Genomic DNA, 25,379 nt, shown 5'->3' on the forward strand with positions numbered 1-25,379 from the left:
ATCACAGATTTCATTTTGAAAACAACAACATTCAGTTCCTTTATGTCAAATCCTGAATGTACAAAATCTTTAGTGAAGAGTTTTTACGAAATTCAGATGGTCATTAAACAGTAATGTACACTTTGATATCAGACTTAACTAATGATATTCAAATGATTAGTCCACAAATAATTTACTTCCTCTTTCTTCTACAGAACTAAGTTCTAAAATCACTGAAGAATGAGTGAATTTCAGTCTTCCTGTCAGAACAGTGCACCAGGCTTATTCAACAGATCTTGGACTGGATGGCACAATTATCGGGTAATTGGTGCTGCAGAGACAATCATCCTTCCCTCTCTGATTGGGATTATCTGTTCAACAGGCTTAGTTGGAAATATTCTCATTGCATTCATAATTATAAGGTATGCAATTTAATACATTTTGTGATAAGATTTATTGCTGAAAAAATAAATTATGACTACACTAAGGAAGTGAATTGCCCAGCAAATACAAGGACAGTGAGTTTTTCATGTTTCATTTAGTCATTGACATTTACTTCTCATTAAAAAAAAAATTAAATCATGACTAGAGATAGTGGTAATGTATGCCTGCTTAGCCTTTTCTGTTATAAGAAAGCACTCAAGTGCATGATTGACTTCAAATATATTCAAGGAAACTAAAGTACATGCCTTATTCCCTGGCTTCCGTTATAACTGGCAGTAATCTTCCCACTAGCACACGTAAAAGCTACAATGAACTTTAAACTTTAGTTACGTTCTAGCCACAACCGGTGCCATATGGCCAGACACTATAATGTTCTACAAATCGCTTTTTAAATCATTTGAAATATAGTCTTTTTCCGCCTTTGAAAGCCGCGCTTCTGCCTCAGATTATTTTAATAAGAGCTCTATCTAACTTTTGCCGTTTACAGCAGCTTCCTAGAACTCATTGCTTTTTTCCAGCATCACCTTACTTCTGGAAACAAGGGGTTTAGTGCCAGTCAAGGATTCTCACATGACAGGAATTAATACCATAAAATATCTTTGTTGTATTCTGAGAAAGTGAAACTGATGAAGTTGCTAAAGTTTTCTGGGTCATAAAATCTGACCCAGCCATCCTTCATGCAACAAAATATCTTCTAGTCTCTTAATTTTAACAAGAAATTTCTCTTTCCATATAATAAAGAGTTTGCTGTCAAGCGGTTGATGCTACCAAAAACTCTAAATCCATAAGCATGTGTCTTGAAAAAGTGGCTTTTATCTTCATCATAAATTTAACACAAAAGATTTGCGACAGTGTAAGGCTAATATATTTCACACTCTACAAGGATTAATAGATGGACTCCAGCCCTACATACTGTGTTTTTAAAGGAAAGATTACTAAAGGCCAACTGAGGACTAAGTGTATATCAGCCCCTGAGTTTTAGTAAACTTCCCTTGAAACTACCAGAAATCCAATGCCTGGGACACTCAAGAATATTGTAGCTCATAATCTGAATGCAGAAAAGAAGAAATGTAGAAAAAGTATGTCTGACGTGAACGTAATGACAACATGACTTTTTGAATGTATCATAGAATCATAGAATGGTTTGGGTTGGAAGGGATCTTAAAGATCATTAGTTCCAACACCTGGCACAGTCAGGGACACCTTCCACTACACCAGGTTGCCCAAAGCCTCATCCAACCTGGCCTTCAACACTTCCAGGAATGGGGCAGCCACAACTTCTCTGGGTAACCTGTTCCAGTTCTTCACCACCCTCAGAAGGAAGAATTTCTGCCTTAGATCTAATCTAAATCTAACCTCTTTCAGTTTAAATCCATTGCCCCTTGTCCTATCACTACATGCTCTTGCAAAAAGTCCCTCTCCAGCTTTCCTGTAGGCCCCTTTTAGTTACTGGAAGGCTGCTAGAAGGTCTCCCTGGAGCCTTCTCTTCTCCAGGCTGCATAATCTCAATTTTCTCAGCCTGTGTTCACAGGAGAGGTGCTCCAGCCTTCGGATCATCTCCGTGGCTTTCCTCTGGACCCACTCCAACAGCTCCATGTATTTCTTATGTTGGGGGCCCCAGAGCTTAACACAGTATTCCAGGTGAGGTCTCACAAGAGTAGAATAGAGGGACAGAATCACCTCCCTCGACCTGCTGGCCACATTTCTGTGGATGCAGCCCAGGATACGGTTGGCTTTCTGGGCTGTGAGCGCACATTGCTAGCCCATATTGAGATTCTCATCAACTAACACCCCCAAGTCTTTCTCCTCACAGTTAATAGACCAGAAAAAAGAAATCATTAATTTTCTAAAAATAGTTGTAGAATCTCTAAAATAACAGAATGGAAGAAAACTGAGAAGGAAAAACATTATTTTTGTCCTTGGTGAAGAGCCTTTGTCTATCTTAAAAAAAAAATATAAGAGGCCAAGGGAAAAGACACAGACAATGACTTGGAAAAAAAGAATATATTTTAAATTGTAGTTGCATTCAAATTTATGCACAGGAAAAGAATTTGAAAATAGTTGCAACTTACTGGGAGAAAATAACTAAAAGTCCTAGTGAAAGTTACACATAATATATGTATCTGCACTGAGATTTAATTTAAAAATTAGTAACTAAATGACCTTTGGCTGGCCCTCCTTGTGTGAATGAGTTTAATCCCTAGGGAACAATAAAGTATATTGAGATACGTTGCTATTTAGTTAGAAAGAAAATGGTGGAGAAAATGCTGCAAGAGTTCGATGTCAGCCAGAAGTACCCAATAATCTTCACCCCAGCAACCTAGAAAAACTGGTCCCCAGAACTGCAGTTCTGCTAACAAGCATTTTATGTGAACCTACTGACTTTGGTGGACCAGCTAGTGGGAGAATAGCTATGGTTTTGTGTGTTGAGGGAAAACATGATCCAGATCACCCTAATTAGTGGCATTAATCTGACTCTGTATTTTTAAGGAAGAGTATGTTAGAGAAAAGAGAATCAAATACAATTTCAATTATCTGTAAGTAAAGCTTTGCAGATTAACTTTATTTTTCATAACGTAACTAATAGCAGGTGGTAAAACAGCATTTCCTCAAACAGAGATTGCAAATAAGTGTTGCAACTTATTACTTACATTCTGAAACTTCGGCGAGAGAAAGTGTATTTGCAACTGAATGTAGTCACCAGAAGAAAATTTTTGAAACCGTTATATACAGCTAGCCTATCCAGATTAGAGAATTTATATTATCAGAGTTTATATGTTATCCTGTTGGAAGTTGTTGAAGGAACAACTTCCTGAAGGAAGCTAAAGAAAAATCTAATGAGTTCAACAATTATAACATGAGGAAAAAATTAGCTAAAGTGTGAATGGTACTAGACAATGTTGGTAAGAAACATGTTTTCTGAAAAGATTTTCAGGAGAAACAGGTTAACGTGGAACTTTCAGAGACTGATCATGGGGCCAGCCAGATTTCATATTTTTCCTCAGAGACTTGAGGCAAAGTGCAGGAGTGTGTCAATAGTATTCCTAATGACATATGCTGGGGAGATGTGGCTGATGTGAAAGAGAATAAGACTGTCACACAAAAAGATCCAGATAAAGAATAGAGGAGGGACTAGAGCAATAGAAATGCAGCAAAATTTAATAGTATAAAGCACAAAGCCATAATGAGAGCCATTGAGAGCAGCCCTGAGGAAAAGGACTTGGGAGCGCTGGTGGATAAGAAGCTCAACATGAGCCGGCAATGTGCACTGGCAGCCCAGAAAGCCAACCATATCCTGGGCTGCATCAAAAGAAGCGTGGCCAGCAGGTTGAGGGAGGTGATTCTGCCCCTCTGCTCTCATGAGACCCCACCTGCAATACTGCATGCAGCTCTGGAGTCCCCAACATAAGGACCTGGAGCTGCTGGGGTGGGTCCAGAGGAGGGCCACGAAGATGATTCGAGGGCTGGAACACCTCTGCTATGAAGACAGGCTGAGAGAGTTGGGGCTGTTCAGCCTCGAGAAGAGAAGGCTCCAGGGTGATCTTATAGCAGCTTTCCAGTACTTAAAGGGGGCCTACAGGAAAGCTGGAGAGGGACTTTTTACAAGGGCGTGTAGTGATAGGACAAGGGGCAATGGATTTAAAGTGAAAGAGGGGAGATTTTGATTGGATATAAGGAAGAAATTTTTCACTCAGAGGGTGTTGAAGCACTGGAACAGGTTGCCCAGAGAAGTTGTGGCTGCCCCATCCCTGGAAGTGTTGAAGGCCAGGTTGGATGAGGCTTTGGGCAATCTGGTATAGTGGAAGGTGTCCCTGCCCATGGCAGGGGGTTTGGAACTGGATGATCTTTGAGGTCCCTTCCAACCCTAACCATTCTATTATTATTATTATTCTATGATATAAATTTTTTTCTTATAATTTCTTTATAAATAGGAAGCATTGCTGTCAGTTACAAAAAAAAAAAAAAAAAGAAAAGAAAAACTCCCGGGACTGCTGTGGGCTGTCAATAGACTAAAGCTGCATGAGAAGCACACACAGCTGTAATACATGTAAAGCTCTGCCTTCCCAGGCAGAGGGAAACGCTAATGTCATTCTCCAGGCTCATAATAAGGCCTGAAATACAACTCTCAGCAGCTATTTCCAGGCAAAAGAAGATATTCAGATTGAAACAAGTACAGAAAAGAACCGCTACTAAAGCCAGAAGAATGGAGAACTATGAAAATGCACCTAAATTTGGTGGTGTTTTTTTTTAAAAAAAAGGCTGAGAACTGTGTACTGGGTCTCTACAAATCAGGATCAAACACAGCAGAAAGGGTAAAGGACTGTTTAAACTAAAGGTCAAAACTGGTACAAGAGCAACTGTGTAGACCCCAGTCAGGAGCTATTAAAGGCTGATAACTGGAAGGTGATTTTTAACTTCTCGAGCAATGATGTCCTGTGATAGCCTTCAGTAAGAGTAGTGGAAGTAAAATGATAGTTTTTGAGATGAAATTACTCTATTGTGTGGACATCTTTTTTGATCTTGTTGCCTGTGACAGTCAATGACTCAGTTCTGTGACAAGGGTTATCTCTTCCAATCTTAAGTTCCTGCTTTTCCTAAATCTGGCAAAAAAAACCCCAACATGTTAAACACATACCCAGTGCCCTACAACATTTCCCAGCTGTTCTGTTCTTTATTCCTTGCTAAGACGGGAAAGCTAAGTGTGTCTGCACTGAGACAGGATGCTGTGAATTTACTCTGATTTCTATGATTCTGTTTTAAGCCTGTTTCAGAAATAAAAAAAGCTAATTTTAAAAATGTGGAACTTCCCATGATCACATTCAGCACAGCAACTGATACATGCCTCTAGGTGATGTTATCTGGCTTGACTGTGAGATTCAGTTAAACAGTAATGTATTTTTGGACCAGAATATCTTGGACAAACTTCTGTAGCTATCGATAATCTAATGCTAAACATTAGATAATGTTGTTATCCAACAACAAATCAGATAGTTGAATTACTTGGAAGTATTCATCTCTAGATATAGTTAAATGAGGGAAGATATAGAGGCAGAAATGTAGAACAGAAGTGGCTGCCATTTCTTTGTGAAGTTTTTTACAACTGGTACTGAGCAAGATCTAGTTCTTACAAGGTTTTACAGGCTTTACCCAGTTTTATAGATGTGAGCAAATTTTTTCCAGCCTAAGCCTAACTTTCATTACCCAAATCAGTCATCTGAGTCTCTCCATGAAGAGGTACTATTAAGAGTAATGCATATCTTCTTTGTCGTATACCCATCCATCTAAGATAGGACAAATTTCCCCCAGAGTTCTGTTTCTCTGCAGTGATTATGGGAGCCAAGATCACTTGGAGACATTAGAGGTCTAAATTTCAAATTGATAGAAGAATCCAGCCCTCAACTAAAAGGAGAAAAGATAGTACAAGTCTTTCCTGATAAATTATTGAGATGTTTTTTCAGCCACTAGGGAAAAACAGCATGCACCGAAATGATCCAAGTGGGTGCACAGTACATGCTTACCAGCACAAAAGGGCTACAAGATAGGGTTAAGCTGGTATAGAACTGCTGCTGTTGGACCTGTTCTTCTCAGGGACTGAGGAGCTGTGTAAACTCCAAGTATGAGAGCAGAAGGGAAGTGGACAATGGCTAACATCAGAGCTGGAAATTTAAAAAAACTTTCTCCAAGTCCAGCTGTTTCACTGAGAATATTTAGATTTTGTAAGGGAGGACACTCCTGGGTGGGAGGATGACCTTAAAGCTGGTGCAACTTGCCATTGCACACCTAGCCCATAAGGGATGCCATTTTCACCTTTCCTGTTAGAAGAAAGGGTATGTGCTTGTGTTTTTAAATGTGTGATACTTATAAACCATCTTGTCTTTGATCTGAAAGATCACATCAAAATTAACACTTAAGCTTTTAGTTAATGAAAACTCTCTGAACAGGAGGGTATAAACAAATACTGATGACAGCACATAATCCAGTCAGAGGGGATAAATAACGACTGATGACAATGCATAATGCACTTGTCATGTTCCTCGAAGTTGTTACTGAAGTGACAGCCAGTATATGGATTATCACATTGTTGTGTCTGCTCAACACTTCTTGTTTTGATGGATTGAGATCATTCAAATCCATTTTTAATGAGTTTAATCTGTAGAAGTAGAATTGAAGAGAAGGTAGGACTAGTCACAAATTCGACATATTCACAGGTTTTGTAGAACAGCAATTCTGCTTTCGCATATTTTTCATATGGTGTTTCAGAGATGGAAATTAACCTGGTATGGGTGGAAGGATGAATTGAGTAGCTAATATCTGTGGCTTGAGAAACTGCTGAGAAGCTTTCAAATCTGTAGTGAGAGGGTAAAAAATACTGGAAGGGCAAAAAAAAAAGAAACTTGAAATTGAAGCTATCACTATTATTTTCCTGTTGTTGTGTTACTGGTTTTTTTTTAAATTATATTTTTAGCAAAGGAAAGCACCATATTAATAAAATATTAAAAGTTATAAACTATAAAATGTGGTCAAAATTATTTGAGACTATAAAGCTTACTATGTAAGTTACCATTTAAATATTGTGGCTCTGAGCCACCACAGGAAACTATATGAAAAAAGGCATGAAAATACATATCCTGGCCTCTGGACACTGATCTAAAAAGGCATCATTTTCTGAACCTCGGTATAAAGCTTGAGACAGTGGTTATTACAACATTTCCCTTTACATCAACCATGGGACAGCTGTTCCACGTATATTCTTTGTTGATTAAATTTAGCATCAAGTGAGCAAGTTTATAATTTGAGATTCTCATTCTGAGACCAAAAGCAATTTCTAATTTAGTATGATTTATCCTGTTAATATGAATGAAATAAAGTAGAAAAAGACCATTTTAACTTTTTCATGAAATGACATGTACAGGCAGTTTTCAGATGCTTTGAAACCTGTGTGTTTGAGCATAACTGTACCATTTGATGCCTTGCAGGAAACACAGTTTGGAGCTCTTCTTTTCCTGGAGATTTTGTATCCTTCAAAGTTCAGAAAGCACTGGAGGAAAAAGACCACATATGCGTCATTCTCTCCACAAGCTCCAGTCATTAGTGCCAGCAGATATACTTTATAGATGTCTGGCTTTGGTTTCAGCATCATAACCAGATGACAGTGAATCATACTTCATAATTTATTAAAAATGTTTGAAAAAAAATACTATTGTTGGCTCATTCTCTCTAGCTTAAATTTGTTTCTCTGGAAACACAGTTATTTCATAGCTTGCAGTATGCAGTGAAGGCAACATGAAAAATATGTAATTAGGAACTCTTTGCACACAGGTCATTTTAGGAAGGATTGTCATAGAGTTGGCTTCTGAATGTGCTTCGTGGGCAGTCAGGTGGAGTTCTCCCGGCTGTAAGTTATTCTGTGTCTTCCATTAAGTATGGCGAATAAACTGGTACTTTTCAGTAGACTGAGGAAAAAAAAATTGTTAGAGATATTGAGAAGGAGCCTAGACAAGTAGCTTAGAATAGACATCTAATTTGTAAATGAATTTAGGTAAGGTGATTTCTATATGGAGACTGTGGATAAGGACTTTTTTAATAAAGTCCTATAATTGAAAAATATTTTTAAAATATCAATGCTATTCAAAGATACTTTATGCTTCTTTCCTTGATTTTTATAGAAAAAGACAATTCAAAATCAGGAATTCTTTCAACTGCATGTGTAACATTCCTTCAAGCCTAAATCAGGGGATGTACTATGACAAGGATTACATTTTTGGTAAAGGAATCTAGGAAAGTGTATATATTGCACAAAAGCTATGCAATATAAACACGATGAAACTGGCAAATCCAAACTCTCAGCACTTAGATGAAGACTGTGCATACAGTTTTAACTCAGTTGTGTTCCTTATGTATGTATAAACTTCATGAGATTATCTTTAAATATTTGATTGCTTCCCCCCCCCCCCCCCCCCCCCCCCCCACCTTAGGCTTATTCCTCTTTCACCAATTCCCTTGGTACCTTGAGCACTTGAGAACCTCCTGTCTGTGTCTTTAAGCAAGATTCAGCCTTGGGTTAGGAATCACAGAAAGGCTCTGATGTCTCCTTCTATTTAGGCTAGGCTGATATTTCTAGAGTTCCTGTGTCCATCAGACCCGTATTTATTTTGAACACTTTCTAGTTTTCTAGGAAGAATATGGATAATTGTGCTGATGTTAATAAATCAAATAGCCCATTCAACCTCACTGGAAAGTAAAATTATGAACAATATATTTTTGTTGAGTCTAAAATGTTTAGTTTGAAATATCTAAACTTTAAAATAGTGGATCTGATGGTGTACTTCTTTGTGTGCAGTTCCATTTTGAAGTCTGCTCTATCAACAGTATATTTGGAAAACAATACAGTAACTATATCAAGTAATCATCTCCATGTCTTCCAATTTATTTCAGAACTCAGAAGAAAACTGTCCCAGATATATACATCTGCAATCTGGCTATAGCAGATTTGGTTCATATCATCGGCATGCCCTTTCTCATTCACCAATGGGCACATGGAGGCGAGTGGGTTTTTGGCAGCCCTCTTTGCACCATCATTGCCTCCCTGCACATATGCAACCAGTTTACATGCAGTGCCATTATGACTGCAATGAGTTCGGACAGGTATGTGCTTTCAGATTTTCATTCTGTACCCAAGGATAATAATACCTTATTGTGTTTATGCAAAGCTGTAGTAATTCAAGAATGAGAAATGCCATCAGTTATGGTTATTGATTTTTTGAAAGCTACTGGAATCTTTTTCTCATGTGGAGGTGGCAGAAGTATTTTAAGACTCACCTTATCCTCATGCTATGAACAAGGCCTTAAAGGATCCTAGTCACCATCTGTACTACTGTTCTGGGGCTTATCTTTAGAGATGCAGTGTCTAGTAAAGGCTTAATGTCACTAAAACTAGAATTGGTTTAGTTCTTGTTTAAGATAAAAATCAACTTCCAAGTAGACTGCAGAAACCTACTCTCTCTGTAATTTTTTAAAATCTTTATTAAAATGCAGTAAGAGTACAAAAAGAATTTTAGCTATTTCAAAAGAGCTTCTGTATATTCTTTATCTTAAGTAAAAAGGGATCAAATTCAGGAAAGAAAAGTCTGCTTTGGACCAAAGAGGCCTTACTTCACATGTCAGAGAGAGCATGGAGGAAAACAAAAAGACACTTTCCTGCATAGCATGAAGCACTAATCAATCATTAACAAGACATTCAATAGACAATTTTGACCTGGGATAAATAAACAGAACCAATGGGAAGGGTGGTTGTTGTTGAACTTGTAGCATACAAGACAGCTTGCTTCCTTGGAAAGGGAATGTAGCCGCTACAGAGAGGAAGAGGAAAATTGTCGGAAAACAGAAAGCAGAAAGTAGAAAATTGAGAGTTTTAATAATTTTGAAGTTGATTGAAGTATGGTTATCACAAAGAGGCTACACTGATGCATGACATTTGCAAGTCTTATTTGGTTGTCATGCAGTAAAATAGAGCCAGGAAGTTATTGATTCCTTTGAAGTTCAGTTTTAAAAACTCTATTCTTATATGGGTAATGTGACAAATGACAGTCCTTTCCTATATTCCTAAAGTATTTACTCATAGCAGTATCTTTAATCTGTTTAGACAAAAAAAGATTTTATGCAAAAGACACTAAGTATTAAGGCAGGAAAAGACATAGCATTCTAATGAGGAAAGCTTGGTCTAAAAAATAGTTTATGTCCCAAGTAAAGACATGTCTTAAAATAGACATTTGAGATTTTCTTCTGAATTACTGAGGGTAAGCCTGTGCTTTCTTTTTTATTTCGAGGCAAGTTTTTCCATCTCAAATACACTTGTCTAGGCAAAGCTCCTCAGATTACTTTTCTCTCATTTGTAATAACACTGCTAATACCGATTATGACACTATAGCAAAGAGAGACAAAAGGTTTTCAGATAACAAACTCCTAAACTGTCTAATGTTTGATAGTTTCAGAAAAACACCTCTGAATCCCGCCAGGAGCTTTCATTAAGCAAAAAGATTGCATCAGCTATTTTGCAAAAAATCAGCAGAGTTCAACAGTTTTCATTTGACTGTAAAATCATCCCGAACTTACAATAAAAGCAAGAAACATTCTTATACTTTTGTAAATGTTATGGCTAATGCAGCATTGGGTAGCTTCATGTTCTTTCACATTTCTGAAAAATAAAAGCACTTTTAAAGGGAGAGAGGAGCAGATAAGACCTGGGAAGACATTTTCAGAAGTCTGAGCTGAATAAAATGATTACCACACGCAAATTAATATCTGTCATATTGCTGGATAATTTATTTATTCCCATAAATCCTCTGCTTCGTAATAGGAGTGAACTATGTCATGTAATAGTCCAACGGAGACTTTACTATTTCAGCATTTCTTTTTGCAAATCAAACTTCTTTATAAGCTTTTAAGAAGTGGCAAAATCATCTGTTCTCTCCAAGGAGCTTTAGGGGTCAGTTTATGAGGGGTACAATGTATAAAAGTTTGCTTTTCATTACTCACTTTAATATGAAATAAAAAACATTAAGGAAAGCTGTAAAAACTATGCAAGTTGAGTATGAATATTAAAATTTATGAGAAAGTTTTCTAAACTGACATTAAACACATTTTTTAACACAGATTTCTGTTTATACCACAGGCCAATATTACAAAAATTATACCTGAATGAAACTTTGACAGCAGAACTTTTGCCTATCAGTTTAAAGAAAGCTTCCGAAGAAGCAACCCACACCACCTGTTCTCTGGATGAGGATGCATATATGCACACATAGACAACAATCCTAATATAATTTACCCTCATGTACATCAAAAGTAAATTTTACTGTTCAATGAAAATATCGCTTGCCTAAGCAAAATCAGAACTGTGTATACTGCAGACAGCATTTCCTCAATCCCAAGTATTAACATACTCTTACACTGAAGTCTCTGGTGAGACAGGAGAGACAGTGAGCTCTGGTATGACATCCTGCACTAACGTTGTTACTTGGAATGTACAATTAGCAATGTCTGTGACTTGTTTGCAATGACAAAGGAACTTTTTGGCCTACAACATTTTAAGAAAAGAGCCAAGACCTACATGTTCAAAACAATTAATGCAGATTCAGAAGCCACATCATTCCTTATTCTTTAATGGCATAAAAGGTGCAGCTGGTAAAACCTATGCTGGACTTTCATTCTGTGGCAGGAGGCTCTGAGGCACACCTCCTTCCTTGTAGCATGACTCCACTGGAGCATGTCATAGGAAAATGCCACTGTTTGGGTCCCTTCTTACAGAGTGCACCTGCTTCTGACTACTTTTTCTGCAAACTTTGGTTATAAAAAAAGATGTAATCCTCTCGATAGGGGTTCAGTTGTCTGTGAGCCAAGGCATACTTTTGGTATGGCACAGCTGTATATAATTTTCTCCTAAGAAAATTGCCAGATGCTAAGCTGTGCAAAAGTACCTAGATTAGAACCATGAGTGCTAACAAAGGTAAGACTGCAGCCAGAGATAAGATAGTTGAAGTGGAGACAGTTGGCAACTCAGAGGTTCAAGAAGAGAAACACTGGCACGAGGATGTATAAAATACTAACGAGAATCAGGGAGACTGAAGATGTCCCTTCACTCCCATTGACAATTGTACAGCAAAGACTCAAGGGTGCCGTACCAGGGTAGTAAGGGTATTAACGCTTAGCCTAGGAGCTTGCTAGTCTTAGCTGTCTGCTGCCTGTTGTCTATTTTAATAGCCAATAAATAATTGTTTTTCGTGAATATTCTATTTGCAAAGTATCTCTGTGCATGGGAAAAGCTCCCTGAAAGTTTCTCAAGTCGGTTACATAGGGTACTGGTCAATTTTGAGGGCTGCCTAAACATTTATTTAGCCTATCCTCTTAAGGCTTCAGACACATAAATGGGGAGGTGAAGCTGGGAAGATAAATCTGGAGTAAGCAGCCCCGTGACAGCTGAGAAGAAACAGGCAGGTGTTCCAAGCATTTGCAGCAACCAAGACTGACAGGCATGAGAAAATGTGTTCCTGGTTTGCCCATTGTTGTAACGTTGCTCTAAGAAATATTTACCAAGACAGTATCACTGGTAAGGTGGTGCCATTACTCTATAAAAGTTATAGACTTTCAGTTATTTCAAACCAGAATCACCTGATTTGCCATGGACTAATCCATTTACTCATTTCTCACACTCCTTTTTCTGTCGCTCTTGTTTCATTTCTCATGCAGTCACAAACACCTCAGCTAGAGGAAAAGGTAAAAGCCTTTTAAAAGCTCAATCTTCTGAGCAGCCCATCATTTGATGTTGAGCATAGTCACTTTTCTGCCTGTTGGAACAATCGTTAACAGCAGTACATTTTAAGCCAATACAGAGAACAAAATAATAATTAACATTAACTGGATAATTGATGCTAATCAGTGATATTAATGATACTAATAGTGTCAATATGCAACACATAGTAACAATTTAGACCATAGGTTGTCAAATATGATAGGTTAAAATACATCTAGAGGCAGGAAGAAAAAAAGCGAGGAAAAATTCAAGCTCTAAGACACATTTCACCTAACCTTGGCCTATATGCACGACAGAAGTATGATCACATGTTTATGACTTTGCTAGAAATCAGACATGACATACAATTAGCTACAACATTAACTAGGAGCACAGGCTTCCATGAAATACTTTCTCTTTCAAAGTGTCACCTTTGCCTTCACAATCATACCATGTACCTTTGGTGATGGTTGGTCTTATAGATGTTCCTCCAGACAGCATTGTAACAGCAAGTTCAATAGAAAGGCAAAAAGAAATGCAGTAATAGACATGGGTAACAGATACCACATACCTGGTGCCTTGTACTTTTTGAGAGTTCTGCAGGCTCCATCACTGCCTTCTCCTCCAACTCTCTGTGTCAGAGACACAGCTCAGATGCTCCCATTATTGTTTGTTTCAGGTAAGTATTCTTCAGACTTTTCCCAACAAAAGACTCTCATTACTGATAATTACTCTGTCAGATGAGGGCACATGTCTGCCTTCAAGTTCCACTCTCTGTTTGAAGTGGAAATTACCCCGAATTTTCAAACCAGCGTGTTTTCCCAAATGCAGCACTCATGTTTCATTTCACAAACTTATCATCACACAATTGGCAACAACCAAACTGAAACAACCAATAGCAGCCCACCACTGCAAAAAAATGGAGACAAAAGCTGCTTCATAAGTATTTAGGGTGAGATTAATTTTTCTTATTGTCTGGGGAAGAGATAGTTAGAATATCATCAGGCTGGAATAAGTTTGAGTTCTATCAAGAAAAAGAATAATTTACATTTACATTGAATTGAATTCCTGGTGATGTTTTCATTCCATTCGGTCTAACGATTTCCTTTTCATCTTTAAGTTCATTAAATGATTTTTTTCCTTTTGTTCAGACAAATATTAAAAATGAGAATTTGAAACTCAGGGAAATTATGCTTTAAAGTCACCTATTAGTATATGAATATGTCCAGCAAAATATTGATCCAGAAAGCATGAAAAGTCGTTTTACAATACATTGGGAAATACACATATGTACGAGCCAGATTTTAGCACCCCATCTGTACCATTAGTAACCTGCCCTTTACTTTTGTGAAAATCCTATGAAAACTCAGCTGTGTGTTCAGGAAGCAGAAGGAACCAGAATCAGCCAGCCCATAGGCACCTCGAGAGCTGGAAGACGTGGATTCAGTACCCATCTCTGGCTAAGGGAGTTCCTTTGCGCATGTCATTCCTTCTCTTCATGATCTTCAGTGCTCACTGACGCAGTTAGCTTTGCTACAAACTGCATTTTTCTGATAACGACTAAACTGCAGCTGCTATCAAAATGAGTTACATTCACTGTTGATCAGTCCTGAGCTGCGCTGGGCTCTGGTTCTTTAAGCAAAGGCAATATCATCCGTTAAGCCACATGTCACATGGTGCCTTAAGAGCCTCAACCTTTTACATTTCTAACAGCCCTCTCTCTGAAGCTCTGTAGCTGGCTTTCTGCTGGCAGCTCAGTGCCCGGTCACCCAAGCCGCTGCAGCAGCCTTTCCCAGAGCCTCCAGGGCAACGCTTTCCCCTTGTTCCCACGCTGTGGATCTTGCGCTGTTATCCTCCCGGCCCTGCACCTGCAAACCCAACCGTGTTGTTATGGTGGGTTCTCATGGGAAGTGGCTGCCACCAGCGTGAGAATCACCCCCTCTTACCCTCCCTTTTCCCACCCTGTGGTCAAAATTTCTGGTTGATGTTAATGGACTCAAAACCATGCATGCCTCAAACTTAACAGCAAGTCAGTGCACAGCTTCGGCAAAGCGTGCTCTCAGCAACACCAACAGCATCATAGGCAGGAGGAACTGGTCAGAAATGAGTCCTGATGAAAACTGTTTCGATACTGTGGAGAAAGGCATTGTGCGGGAACCACATATGGCACTGAGAAGATAGCTAGAGAAGGATGTTTGTCTGGAGGCCCTCTATTGCTTTTCTTTCCAGCTGGCCACTCAGGACATCTTTACCTTTCCACACTTGTTCTTTTCACTCTGATTTTTCCCTTAAAGTAACTATTTGCCACTACCCTGGTAATAAATCTCTGTGTACGTGAACCTGTCTTAAAAACCTTTGTGCAGTACACAGTTCTTAATGAAAAAGCTAGTAAGAAATAACTAATGTTTTTGTGGTTAGGTATCTCGTGAGCTTAAGCAGCTTGAAACAAAGGGGAGATCTCACTGAAACCTTCCTTCTAAGGAAAAGCATATGAAAGCATTAAGGTGTTTTCGTGTTTTTGTATCACCGAATTGTAGGCTCAAGATAAAGTTGAGTCTCTCATTATCAGCAGGCAGCAGGCATGTCTAACAGCTGATTCGCAGGGTCTGTGGAGAGCACAGCAAAGGATGGAAAATCATGCCCTGTCGCCTTCTTTGCAGCCTGCAGGAGAGGAATGCCTGGTTAATTGTACTTCTTGCTCCGTGTCAACTACTAATATCACTTTTCTATGTTTCCCCTACATGCCCTATTTCCATCTTACACACTTTTATTTTCCCACAAATATTTCCTTTAATTCACAGTTTATTAGCTGGTATTTTTTTGTAATGTCTATTGTAACTTTCTTCAGTATTCATTGTTTTGGAAACATCTCTGCTGCCGATTTCAGAAAGTTGTGGTATTGCTCCCTTACTTTACATGGAGATGTTGTTTGTGCCACTCGAAAAATTAAAGCAAGCTCAAAGCATACATAATATACTGTGCTTACATGGAGACTAAGAGGTCAAATTTTGTGTAAAGCAGGAGTGATCACAAGTTTTAAGAACTTGAGAAGCCTGTAAATTACTCTCTATTACAGCGATTGTGTAAGCAATATCAGTGTCAGAAGCTATTTCCATGAGGCAACCAGTGAAATAGGAGAGGTGCCTATACCAAGAATGGAACAAAGGAGTTCTACTATTGCAAATGTAGAGGATTTCTGTTCTTTCTGTCACCATCACGAGGACTGAGAATAACTGCATGAAATTAGACATAGCTTTTTAAGATATCATATGCCAGAAAAGTCTTTTGCTGATTCTAGCAAAAATAGCCATTTCTTTAACCTTATTTAGTGAAAAAAACTTTGTTGTTGCAAAGCCTGAATAATGAAAGAAATCTCTTTCACACTCAAGCAAGACTGAACAGACTTGTTCAGAACACACCAAAAATACTACTCTTTGGGGGAAAATAGTCTTCTGCAAGAATGATGTACTTTCCAAATCAGCTTTCTTAATTAGCTGAGCACAAGTGCTGTGCGATTCCATGTGTAGATGATAACTCCTTAGAAAAAGGGTGCCTTCTCAGGCAGTACCAGAAGCCATCTTAACATCCATATTACACTGGCTTGAACTGTCTTGTTTTGTTAGACTGTTATTTTTTTTCTGCTTTTTTGTCCTTTCAAATTATATCAATTTTAGATACTCTGACATGAAGTCAACATGATGGAATTTGGCAGAGACGCTGCTAATAGCAAATCATTTAGAAAATTATTTTCAAGTATTTTTTTAAATTCCTATGTAATTTGTCTTTCTCATAGCAGCTGGTAAATCATTTTCAGTTAATTTCAGAAAATCACAGTTTCAAAAGATTTCTGCGACTATGATTCAGAGTTATCAGTCTTTTTAAAAGCAACTGAGTCAATCCAACTCTCACGAGAGTACTAAACTGCTACTACCTAAACTATTCCAGCATTATGCATGAAAAAAGGCATGTGTTATATAGTTGAAAAGGACAGAATTATTTTTTTTACCCATTTTGTAGAGGCTGGTCATAAAACAGATGTTTTCTACCAAAAAACAAAAATGCCCCAAAGCTTCCTCTCTTCTTTTTTTGTGCAAAACTTTGACATTCAGTAGTTTTAATTTAGCTGTATCACTTGTTATCAATTTATGAATTGATAAATAGATACACTGAGTTTTCTCCGTAAGTTTCATCTCACCCATTTCTCTTCAGCATAATGGTTCCTTACCCACCTACCAGCTTCTGCTGCCAGAGGTTGGATTCTTCCACCTGCTCTTTTCCCTGTCATATGGAGTGAATTGCTAGACTTGAGGCCAAGACAGAAGCAAAAGCCTCCAGTCACCCACAGGCTGGGTGGCAATGGGTACAGTTGGCACTGTAGCAGAAATAGGACCTCAGTGGTAGAATTCTCATCACATATCAGAGCGGACCATAACTGATCATATCCTTAAGCTGTGTGATGAGAACCCTAGCGGAGATCCCTGCCCTATCTTGACTGTGGAGCACCAAAACGAGATCGCTTGGTGCTGGTCTCCGGTTGTCTTATGCAGTTATATCACCTCAAAGCCATCACAGTGCAGGTCTGCATCTTCCCTCAAACTGCTTTACAGAGCACAGTGAGTTTGACAGCCACAAAACAGTAACAAGACCCAGGGCAATGGAAATTTTCAGCCTTCATTGCATACTGTCTGCACTTAGTACCTTTTGGCCAGGCCTATGGCTGGTCCCAGTATGCCAGATTCTGAGTGTACAAAGAATGGAAAGACAAAGGAAGAAATTAGTTGTCAGGTTTCTTTACCTTTGTTGAATTTATTCTAAGATGATCTGATGCTATTCTTCCTAAACGAGTTGTTAAGCTGCGAATCTGTGGTCAGTCCAACCTCATCTGGAAATGAAAATGTGTACCAAATGCAGAGGACTTTGTACCAACCTGTTGTGGTTTAACCCAGCCAGCAACCAAATGCCATGCAGCTGCTCACTCACCCTCTCCCATCCCTAGAGAATAAGGAAGAGAATTAAAGGGGAAAAAGGAAGGAGACTCGTGGGTTGAGATAAGAACAATTTTATAATAATAATAATATAAAATCAAAAGTAACAATGATAAAATAGTTATAATAATATATGAATATATATATAATGATAATAATATATGCAAAAAAGTGATGCACAGTGTAATTGCTCACCACCTGGTCACCAATGCCTGTCCTGTCCCAGCGAGTGATCCTGAAACAGGCAAGTCCTGACACCGCAATCCCAGACAAATGAGAGGCCCGGAAAGAGAGTGAGAGAGAGATAGAACTCTGACAGTCTGAGAGAGAGAGCCCTCGGAAGAGAATTCCTGGAAGAGCAAGAGCTCTTCTGCCTGGTCAACCCTCATCTATATACTGGGCATGACGCTGCATGATATAGAATACTCCATTGGCCAATTTAGCCCTAAATCCTAAGTCTATGTTCAAATCATAAGGGGAGTTGTGAACCCTTTGTCCCAGCTGTGCTCCCTCCCAGACTGTTGTGCTCCTGCACACTGGCAAAAACACGGGAAGCTGAAAAGTCTTTGATATCTCAGTGCCAACAAACATCTGCAGTTGTGCCAAGCATCAGTGCACTATCAACATTCTTATAACAAATCCCATACCAAATCCAAAACACAGAGCTCTTCTAGTTGCTAAAAAGAAAGACTAACTCTGTCCCAGACAAGACCAGGACACTATCCTGCTCCTGAAAACAAACAAACAAAAAAAACAGAAGGAAAATGCACCCCACTGTAATTTACACTTCTTTTTTATGGCATGTGAATTGTTGCATTTAATATTCTACTTTCAGCTCAAAGATTGCCCACTTTAATCCATTCTTATCTAATAGATTAAAGTTCACCCCAATATTTTAAAAAATATGAGGGTCATGAAAAAGAAGTTGAATTTGTTTTGTATCATAAGCTGCTGCTATCTGAAGGTTAGCTCTAAGGTAGTGAAGTCTTTCAGTTGTATCTTCAGTTATGTAGAGGCTAAACATTTAAATTACGACTATAACGGCCTTGAGCACTCCTAGAACTAAAACATATCAGAAAGTTCTATTTTTTTCAAAATATCAGTCTTGCCAGTGTTAAATTATCTCCAGTCCTTTTCCAGAAATAACTTCGTCTCAGATTTTGTCTCTACTTGCTTCCTGTATGTCTGAGTTTTTAAATTCTGTCTCCTACATGCTAATCTACTATAATTTATTAAAAACTCTTATCATATTAGTTAAATAGTGTTGTGACCAAAAGCATGATCAGTTGTAACAACACTAGTTGAATGTTAAGAGAATTTCTTGAATAAAAGCCATTCTGGCATGTTGTACTAGACAACTTTTAAAAAATGCAATTTCCTTCCCTTGAGATGGCTATTCTTAGAATTTTTATATTAACCTAAATATTTTATTGTTTTTCTATTATATTGCTATGTTACCTGCTTTTACAGGTACCTTGCTCTTGTCCAGCCATTTCGCCTAACCCACCTGAGAACAAGATCAAAGACAATTGGAATTAATTTGTGTTTATGGGTGGCATCGTTTGTTCTGATGTTCCCTGTGTGGCTCTACTCAAAAGTAATAAAGTTCAAAGATGGTTTGGAAAGTTGTGCTTTTGATCTGACTTCGCCTGGTGATGTTCTCTGGTAAGCTTTCAAAGCTCAGGGGATCATGTCTTCAGCTAGTGTTGAGGGTACCACCCATTTTGTCTTTCACATCCCTGACAGACAGACAGATGAATGAATGGATGGATGGATGAATGGATGGATGGAATGGAATTAAATGCTGAAGCTTGTATTGTTCAAATCATTGCATCTCAGATTGTATTGGTGATATAGAGGCAGCCCCAGCGTAGTCAAGTTCAGCAAGACAGCTCCCACATAGCAAAAGTAACAGTGAAGGATTTCTGTTTCTACTTATCTTCTCTTGCTTCATTTAGGTAACTGTTGTTCACAAATGAGATCTCATTGCCCTTTCTGACCTCGCAGGCTGTCATATTTGGAAGATATAGATCACAAAAGAAGTCAAGCACCCCTCAAATTGCATACTTGACTTTTCAGCGTCTCATGGCCAAGCAGACTACTGCCTATTTGTAGAATTTGAGCTAGCTTGTTGAGTGATGACTAGCAAGGGACATAAAAGAAAATTTTAAAAACCTTACATTACAGAGACAAATTTTGTCTGATGCTCAGTGGTTTTATGCTATTGTCGTGGTTTGATGTGGGGGGGAGATTCTGGTGCCAGGAGAGGGGCTTTGCTTCCTGTGACCTCTCTGGTTTTGGAACGGGGTTAGACCTGGTTCTGGCCACCAGATTGGATTCCCATCCCCCTCGGGCTTGAGCCAATCGATGCCTCTGTGAATTGCCCTATTTAAGTCAGGACAAAGGAACCGGAAAAGGTGCTTTGCCCAAGAGCGAGGAGAGAAGGGAGGAGGGCACTGCCCCCACTCCCTGGCTCCCAGCCGGGCAGCTGCCTGCGTCGGGCCGGTGCCACCCACCGAGGAGGGCGGCAGTGGAGCCGGCTGGGGAACTCAGGGAGCGCCCCACTCCCGGAGTGCCCACTGGGCTGAGTTCATCTGGAGAGGACTGAGAACTGAGAGAAACGGCCGCATCGACACCAGGTCAGTGAGGATGGAGCGGGAGGAGTTGTGCCAGAGCTGAGTTTCCCCTACAGCTGGTGGTGAGAGGGCAGGCGGCCCCCCTGCAACCAGGACGGCCTTGGTGGAGCAGAGACCCACTCGCAGCCCGTGGGGAGAAGATGCCTGAGCCTGAGGATGGTCGTGTTGGGATGCACGACAAGGCAGAGAGGCATCTGGAGTCTGCGTGACGACCCACGCCAGAGTGAGTGGCTACAACTCCCTAAGAATCCGAGACTGTGGTAAAGCCTGCACTGAGGCAATCCGATGGGGAAGGATTGCATCCTGTGGGTAGGAGTCATGCTGGAGAAGTTTGTGAATTTTTCCTCGTGAGTAGGGGATCCGCTGGAGCAAGGGAAAAGGGTGTAAGGACTCCTTCTCCTTTAAGGGAGAAGCGGCAGTAACAACACAGGATGAACTGACCTGCACTCCCCCAGTCCCTACCCCCTGCGCCTCTGGGGGGAGGAGGTAGAGCCGGGAGGAAAAGGAAAGGGGTGGTGGGAAGGAAGGTGTCATTTTTAAGATCTGGCCTTGTTTTCTCTTTATCCTTTTAAGTAACTGGTTTTGCCTGTCTTTATTCTTTAAGTACCTGTTAATAAATTGTTTTGTTTTAAGAAAGCCGAGTCGCTTTTGCCCGGGACCATGGTCGGTGGGTGCTCCCTCTATTCTTGTCTCGACCCTCAGTCCTTTTATTATATTTTTCTCCTCTCCACTTTACTGGAGTGAGAGACTGGCTGCGTGGAGTTTAGTTGCCAGATCGGCCTAAAACCACGACAGCTAGCATGTTTATTTGGGTAAGGAAAGTATTTTTTTTAGTATCCCAATTGTCTCTAATTACCACGCTTGAGTTCACATTATTCAGCAGTCTCTGACCACATGATCTATATGCTTTTCAGGTGAAATCAAACTGGAAAAAGTGCTCTGGGAACTCAATGAAAGGAGTCCAATCACTGTTGTGTACTCAGTCCTCAATCCATAGGATCCAATTAGAGAAAATTCAAAGTTAAACCCCTAACATGGGTATAATGTGTCATGTCCTAAGCACCAAGTACTTCACTCTACAGATTTTCACTACTCATTCGTACTACTTGTTGATGTAGACAAGGCTCCAAAGAGTGTATTTAAGTCTTTTTTGTTCCAATCATAGATTTCATAGATTTCATAGATTTCTAGGTTGGAAAAGACCTTAGAGATCATCGAGTCCAACCATCCCTAATCCCCATTAAACCATATCCTCAAGTAGCTCATCCACCCTATTCTTAAACACATCCAGGGATGGGGACTCAACCACCTCCCTGGGCAGCCTATTCCAGTGGCTGACAACCCTTTCAGAGAAGAAATACTTCCTAACATCCAACCTGAATCTCCCCTGACTAAGCTTATACCCATTTCCTCTTGTTCTATCACCCATCACTAATGTAAAGAGCCCTTCCCCCACCTCCCCACCATCCCTTCTCAAGTATTTGTAGGCCGTAATCAGGTCTCCCCTCAGCCTCCTCTTCTCCAGGCTAAACAGCCCCAATTCCCTTAGCCGCTCCTCATAAGTTTTATTTTCCAGCCCCTTGACCAGTTTTGTCACCCTTATAATATTAATTAATATTATAATTCCTCACCAGAATTAATATTATAATTCCTCACTGGAATCTCCCTTCCTCTTCCTCCCTCCAATTAAATTGCAACCAGATTTTTAATGGAATTAATTCTAACTCCAGAGCACCAGAAAAAGAGAAAAAATGTGTAACAGTACAGAAGTTAAATATTTTAATTTCAACAAATCTTGATGAAATTTACTGCTGAAGACTGAAGACATTAGTAAAAACGATCCCTGAAACATGACTGATTGTTCTCAAGAACTTGTGATGGACATGAGACCTCCAATAGCCTGAAAGAAATCAGAGAAAATAAGAGAAAAACAAGGTTGAAAGGATTTGGGGAATTCAGTCTAGTCCATCCTCTCTCAGATGGCATGACCAATTGTCAGAGGCTTGTTTAATTCCGCATTAGAGGTTTTAACACAGAAAAATCAGAAGTAAAAGGAAACTCTGGTAGATAGAGTAAAAAACAAGGTACTTCTATAACTATAAAGTTTAACAAATTATTAAACTCTCGATCTGTAAGGTAAGAAGAAAAACTCTATGTCTATTCGCCAGGAACAAATTATAACAAAACATTCTAATTTCCTTCTTTGATGGAAATTCTTCAGTTGATATGAAATAAATAGAAACAAAATAACTTGAATTGTAACAAAATACCAGCAAACCAACTAGGAAAGATTATGTGGATTAGATTACACTAACAGTGTAAGAATGGTTGAAAAAACTGTGGTCAGAAGGTGGTCATCACCAGTCTACTATCAGACTAGCAAAATATCAGGGAACTAACCAGACTGTGTCCTGCATAAATGTTTGCAAGAATTTTCACTAATTATGCAGATGCTGGAAAAAGTGCACATGTACAGAATTTGGAAAGTTGAGAGATACAATTTGTGGTTATCTTCTTGTAGTCAACAGTATTCCTAGAAGAGTTGAACACAGACTTTAATACTTAAAAGTACTTGCAGTTCTAGGTACTTGCTGCTACCCAAAACAGGCTTCATGTTTCTCTAATCAAGAATCTCAAATCAGAGACAACTTTATAAAAATGTCATTTATATGTTTTTGCATTTTTGAGATGGTCTTTGTATAATCACCTTGTTTGTTCTTTTTGCATTTTGTTTTACAGTATACACTTTATCTCACTATAACAACTTTCTTTTTTCCTTTACCATTGATATTTATTTGCTATATTTTAATTTTACGTTATATATGGGGGATGTATCAGCAAAACAAGAAAGCAGGAAGGTAAAGTATTATTCGTGTTTCTTCCTATATCAGATGTTCTGCTCATACTGCAAAGCTTTATATGTAACTGGCCAAAGGATTAGTCCTAATACAACATTCAGGCACTGCATCATGTAACTTTCAGTGCTTCAGACACTGCATTAGGTTCCCAGGAAACAGACTAGTGTGGGGATTCAAGAGAAGGACTGAGATAACCTAGCTAGAAGGAAACACTGAGGAGAAAGTCATGACTGAAGTCCTTATCTGAGGACAACAAAAAGTCATGACCCAACCCTACACTTCTGGATGCAGGAGAGCACCTGCCCGTTGAGGTCTCATGGCTTCAAGCTCTCAGTTTAGGCATTATATCTCGCTAGAGATAAGCCTGGAGGCAGCACACCAATGTTTGAGAGATGGTGTGCTAGTGAGGTCCTTTGGTCTGCCACCTCAGAGAAGGTAAAGGATGGAGATCTATGTGTCAGCAAAGATGCAAGGGTTATTTATGTGTTAGAAACCATGGAAGCATCTGAGAACGGTCACGTAGGAATTAGGGATTCTCCTCCCACAAAGTTGACAGGATCAATAGCCCAAGTGAAGTGCACCCACACCAATGCATGTGGCATGAGTAACAAACAGAAGGAGTTGGAAGTCATCATGCAGTAGGAAAACCGTGATATAGTTGTTGTCACAGAAGCATGGTGGGATGACTGGCACAACTGGAGTGCTGCCATGGATGGCTATAAGCTTTTCAGAAGGGACAGACAAGGAAGGGGAGTCGGTGGGGTAGCCCTGTATGTTAGGGAGTGATTTGACTGTCTACAGCTCAATGATGGTGGTGATAGGGATGAGTGTTCATGGGTAAGAATCAGGGGAAGGCCAACAAAGCAGATATCATGGTGGGAGTCTGTTACAGACCACTCAAGCAGGATGAAGTAGCAGACAGAATATTCTATAAGCAGCTGGGAGAAGTCTCACAATAGTTAACCCTTGTTCTCATGGGGGCACTTCAATTTACCAGATGTCTGCTGGAAATACAATACAGCAGTAAGGAAACAGTCCAGGAGGTTCCTGGAGTATGTAGAAGACAACTTCCTGACACAGCTGGTGAGTGAGCCAACTAGAGAAGGACCCTGCTCGACCTGTTATTTGTGAACAGAGAAGGACTTGTGGGTGATGTGATGGTTGGAGGCCATCTTGAGCATAGTGATGACAAAATGATAGAGTTTTTGATTCTGGAGAAGTAAGGAGGGAGAACTGTTACATTGCAACAGGTAAGTAACAAGTAAGGAGCAGAACTACTACCTGGGACTTGCAGAGGACAGACTTTGGACTGTTTAGGAGCCTGGTTGACAGAGTCTTTTAGGAGGCAGTGCTGAAGGGTGAAGGAGTCCAGGAAGGCTGGACATTGTTCAAGAAGGAAAACTTAAAGGCACAGGAGCAGGCCGTCCCCATGTGTTGAAAGATGAGCTGGCGGGGAAGAAGACTAACCTGGCTGAACAGAGAGCTTTGGCTGGAATTCAGGAGAAAAAAGAGAGTTTATGTTCTCTGGAAGAAGGAGCAGGCCACTCAGGAGGACTACACAGATGTCGTGAGGTTATGCAGGGAGAGTAGAAGGGCCAAAGCCCAACTAGAACTTAATCTGGCTACTGCTGTAAAAGACAATAAAAAATGTTTATATAAATACATTAGCAACAAAAGGAGGGCTAAGGAGAATCTCCATCTTTTATTGGATGCTGTATTTCATGAAATATATGTAAACGGTTCTCAGTGGCTCCTGTAAGTGTGTGGCATGGGATCAAATTCAGCCTAAGCAGAAGAAATGGTAATGTGCAAAAAAAATAAAGTCTTGACTTTCCATGCAATGGATCCTTCTTTGTTTTGCAGTTACACCACCAGTATCCCGAGGCAAAGAGTCATGAGGCTCACTAAGATGGTGCTCACTCTGGTCAGTGTGTTTGTGATAAGCACTGCCCCATTCCACATGATCCAGCTCATGAACCTTCAGGTTTCTCAGCCAACCCTGACCTTCTACATGAGCTACTACATCTCCATCTGCTTCAGCTATGCCAGCAGTAGCATTAATCCATTTCTCTACATCCTACTTAGTGGGAACTTCCAGAAGCATCTCCGGCAGTGCACAAACGTGGAAGTCAGGATGGCAGAACAGGCTGTCAACATCGTTGAAAACACCTTCAAGTCCAGTTTTTGA

General features: G+C 39.6%; 1 protein-coding gene across 1 annotated transcript; it reads left to right on the plus strand.

Annotated features, from left to right (window-relative positions):
* The first annotated feature begins 219 nt into the window (after window positions 1-219).
* Window positions 220-25,379, plus strand: MCHR2 (melanin concentrating hormone receptor 2). Its single transcript, XM_086608160.1, has 6 exons — window positions 220-401; window positions 8,860-9,069; window positions 19,168-19,362; window position 19,409; window positions 23,073-23,191; window positions 25,055-25,379. The coding sequence occupies exons 1-6, from the start codon at window positions 220-222 to the stop codon at window positions 25,377-25,379; spliced, it is 1,032 nt and encodes a 343-aa protein (XP_086464286.1).

The sequence above is a fragment of the Tauraco erythrolophus genome, chromosome 2 (genome assembly GCF_009769465.1).
Source record: "Tauraco erythrolophus isolate bTauEry1 chromosome 2, bTauEry1.pri, whole genome shotgun sequence".
Classification (NCBI taxonomy): Eukaryota; Metazoa; Chordata; class Aves; order Musophagiformes; family Musophagidae; genus Tauraco; species Tauraco erythrolophus.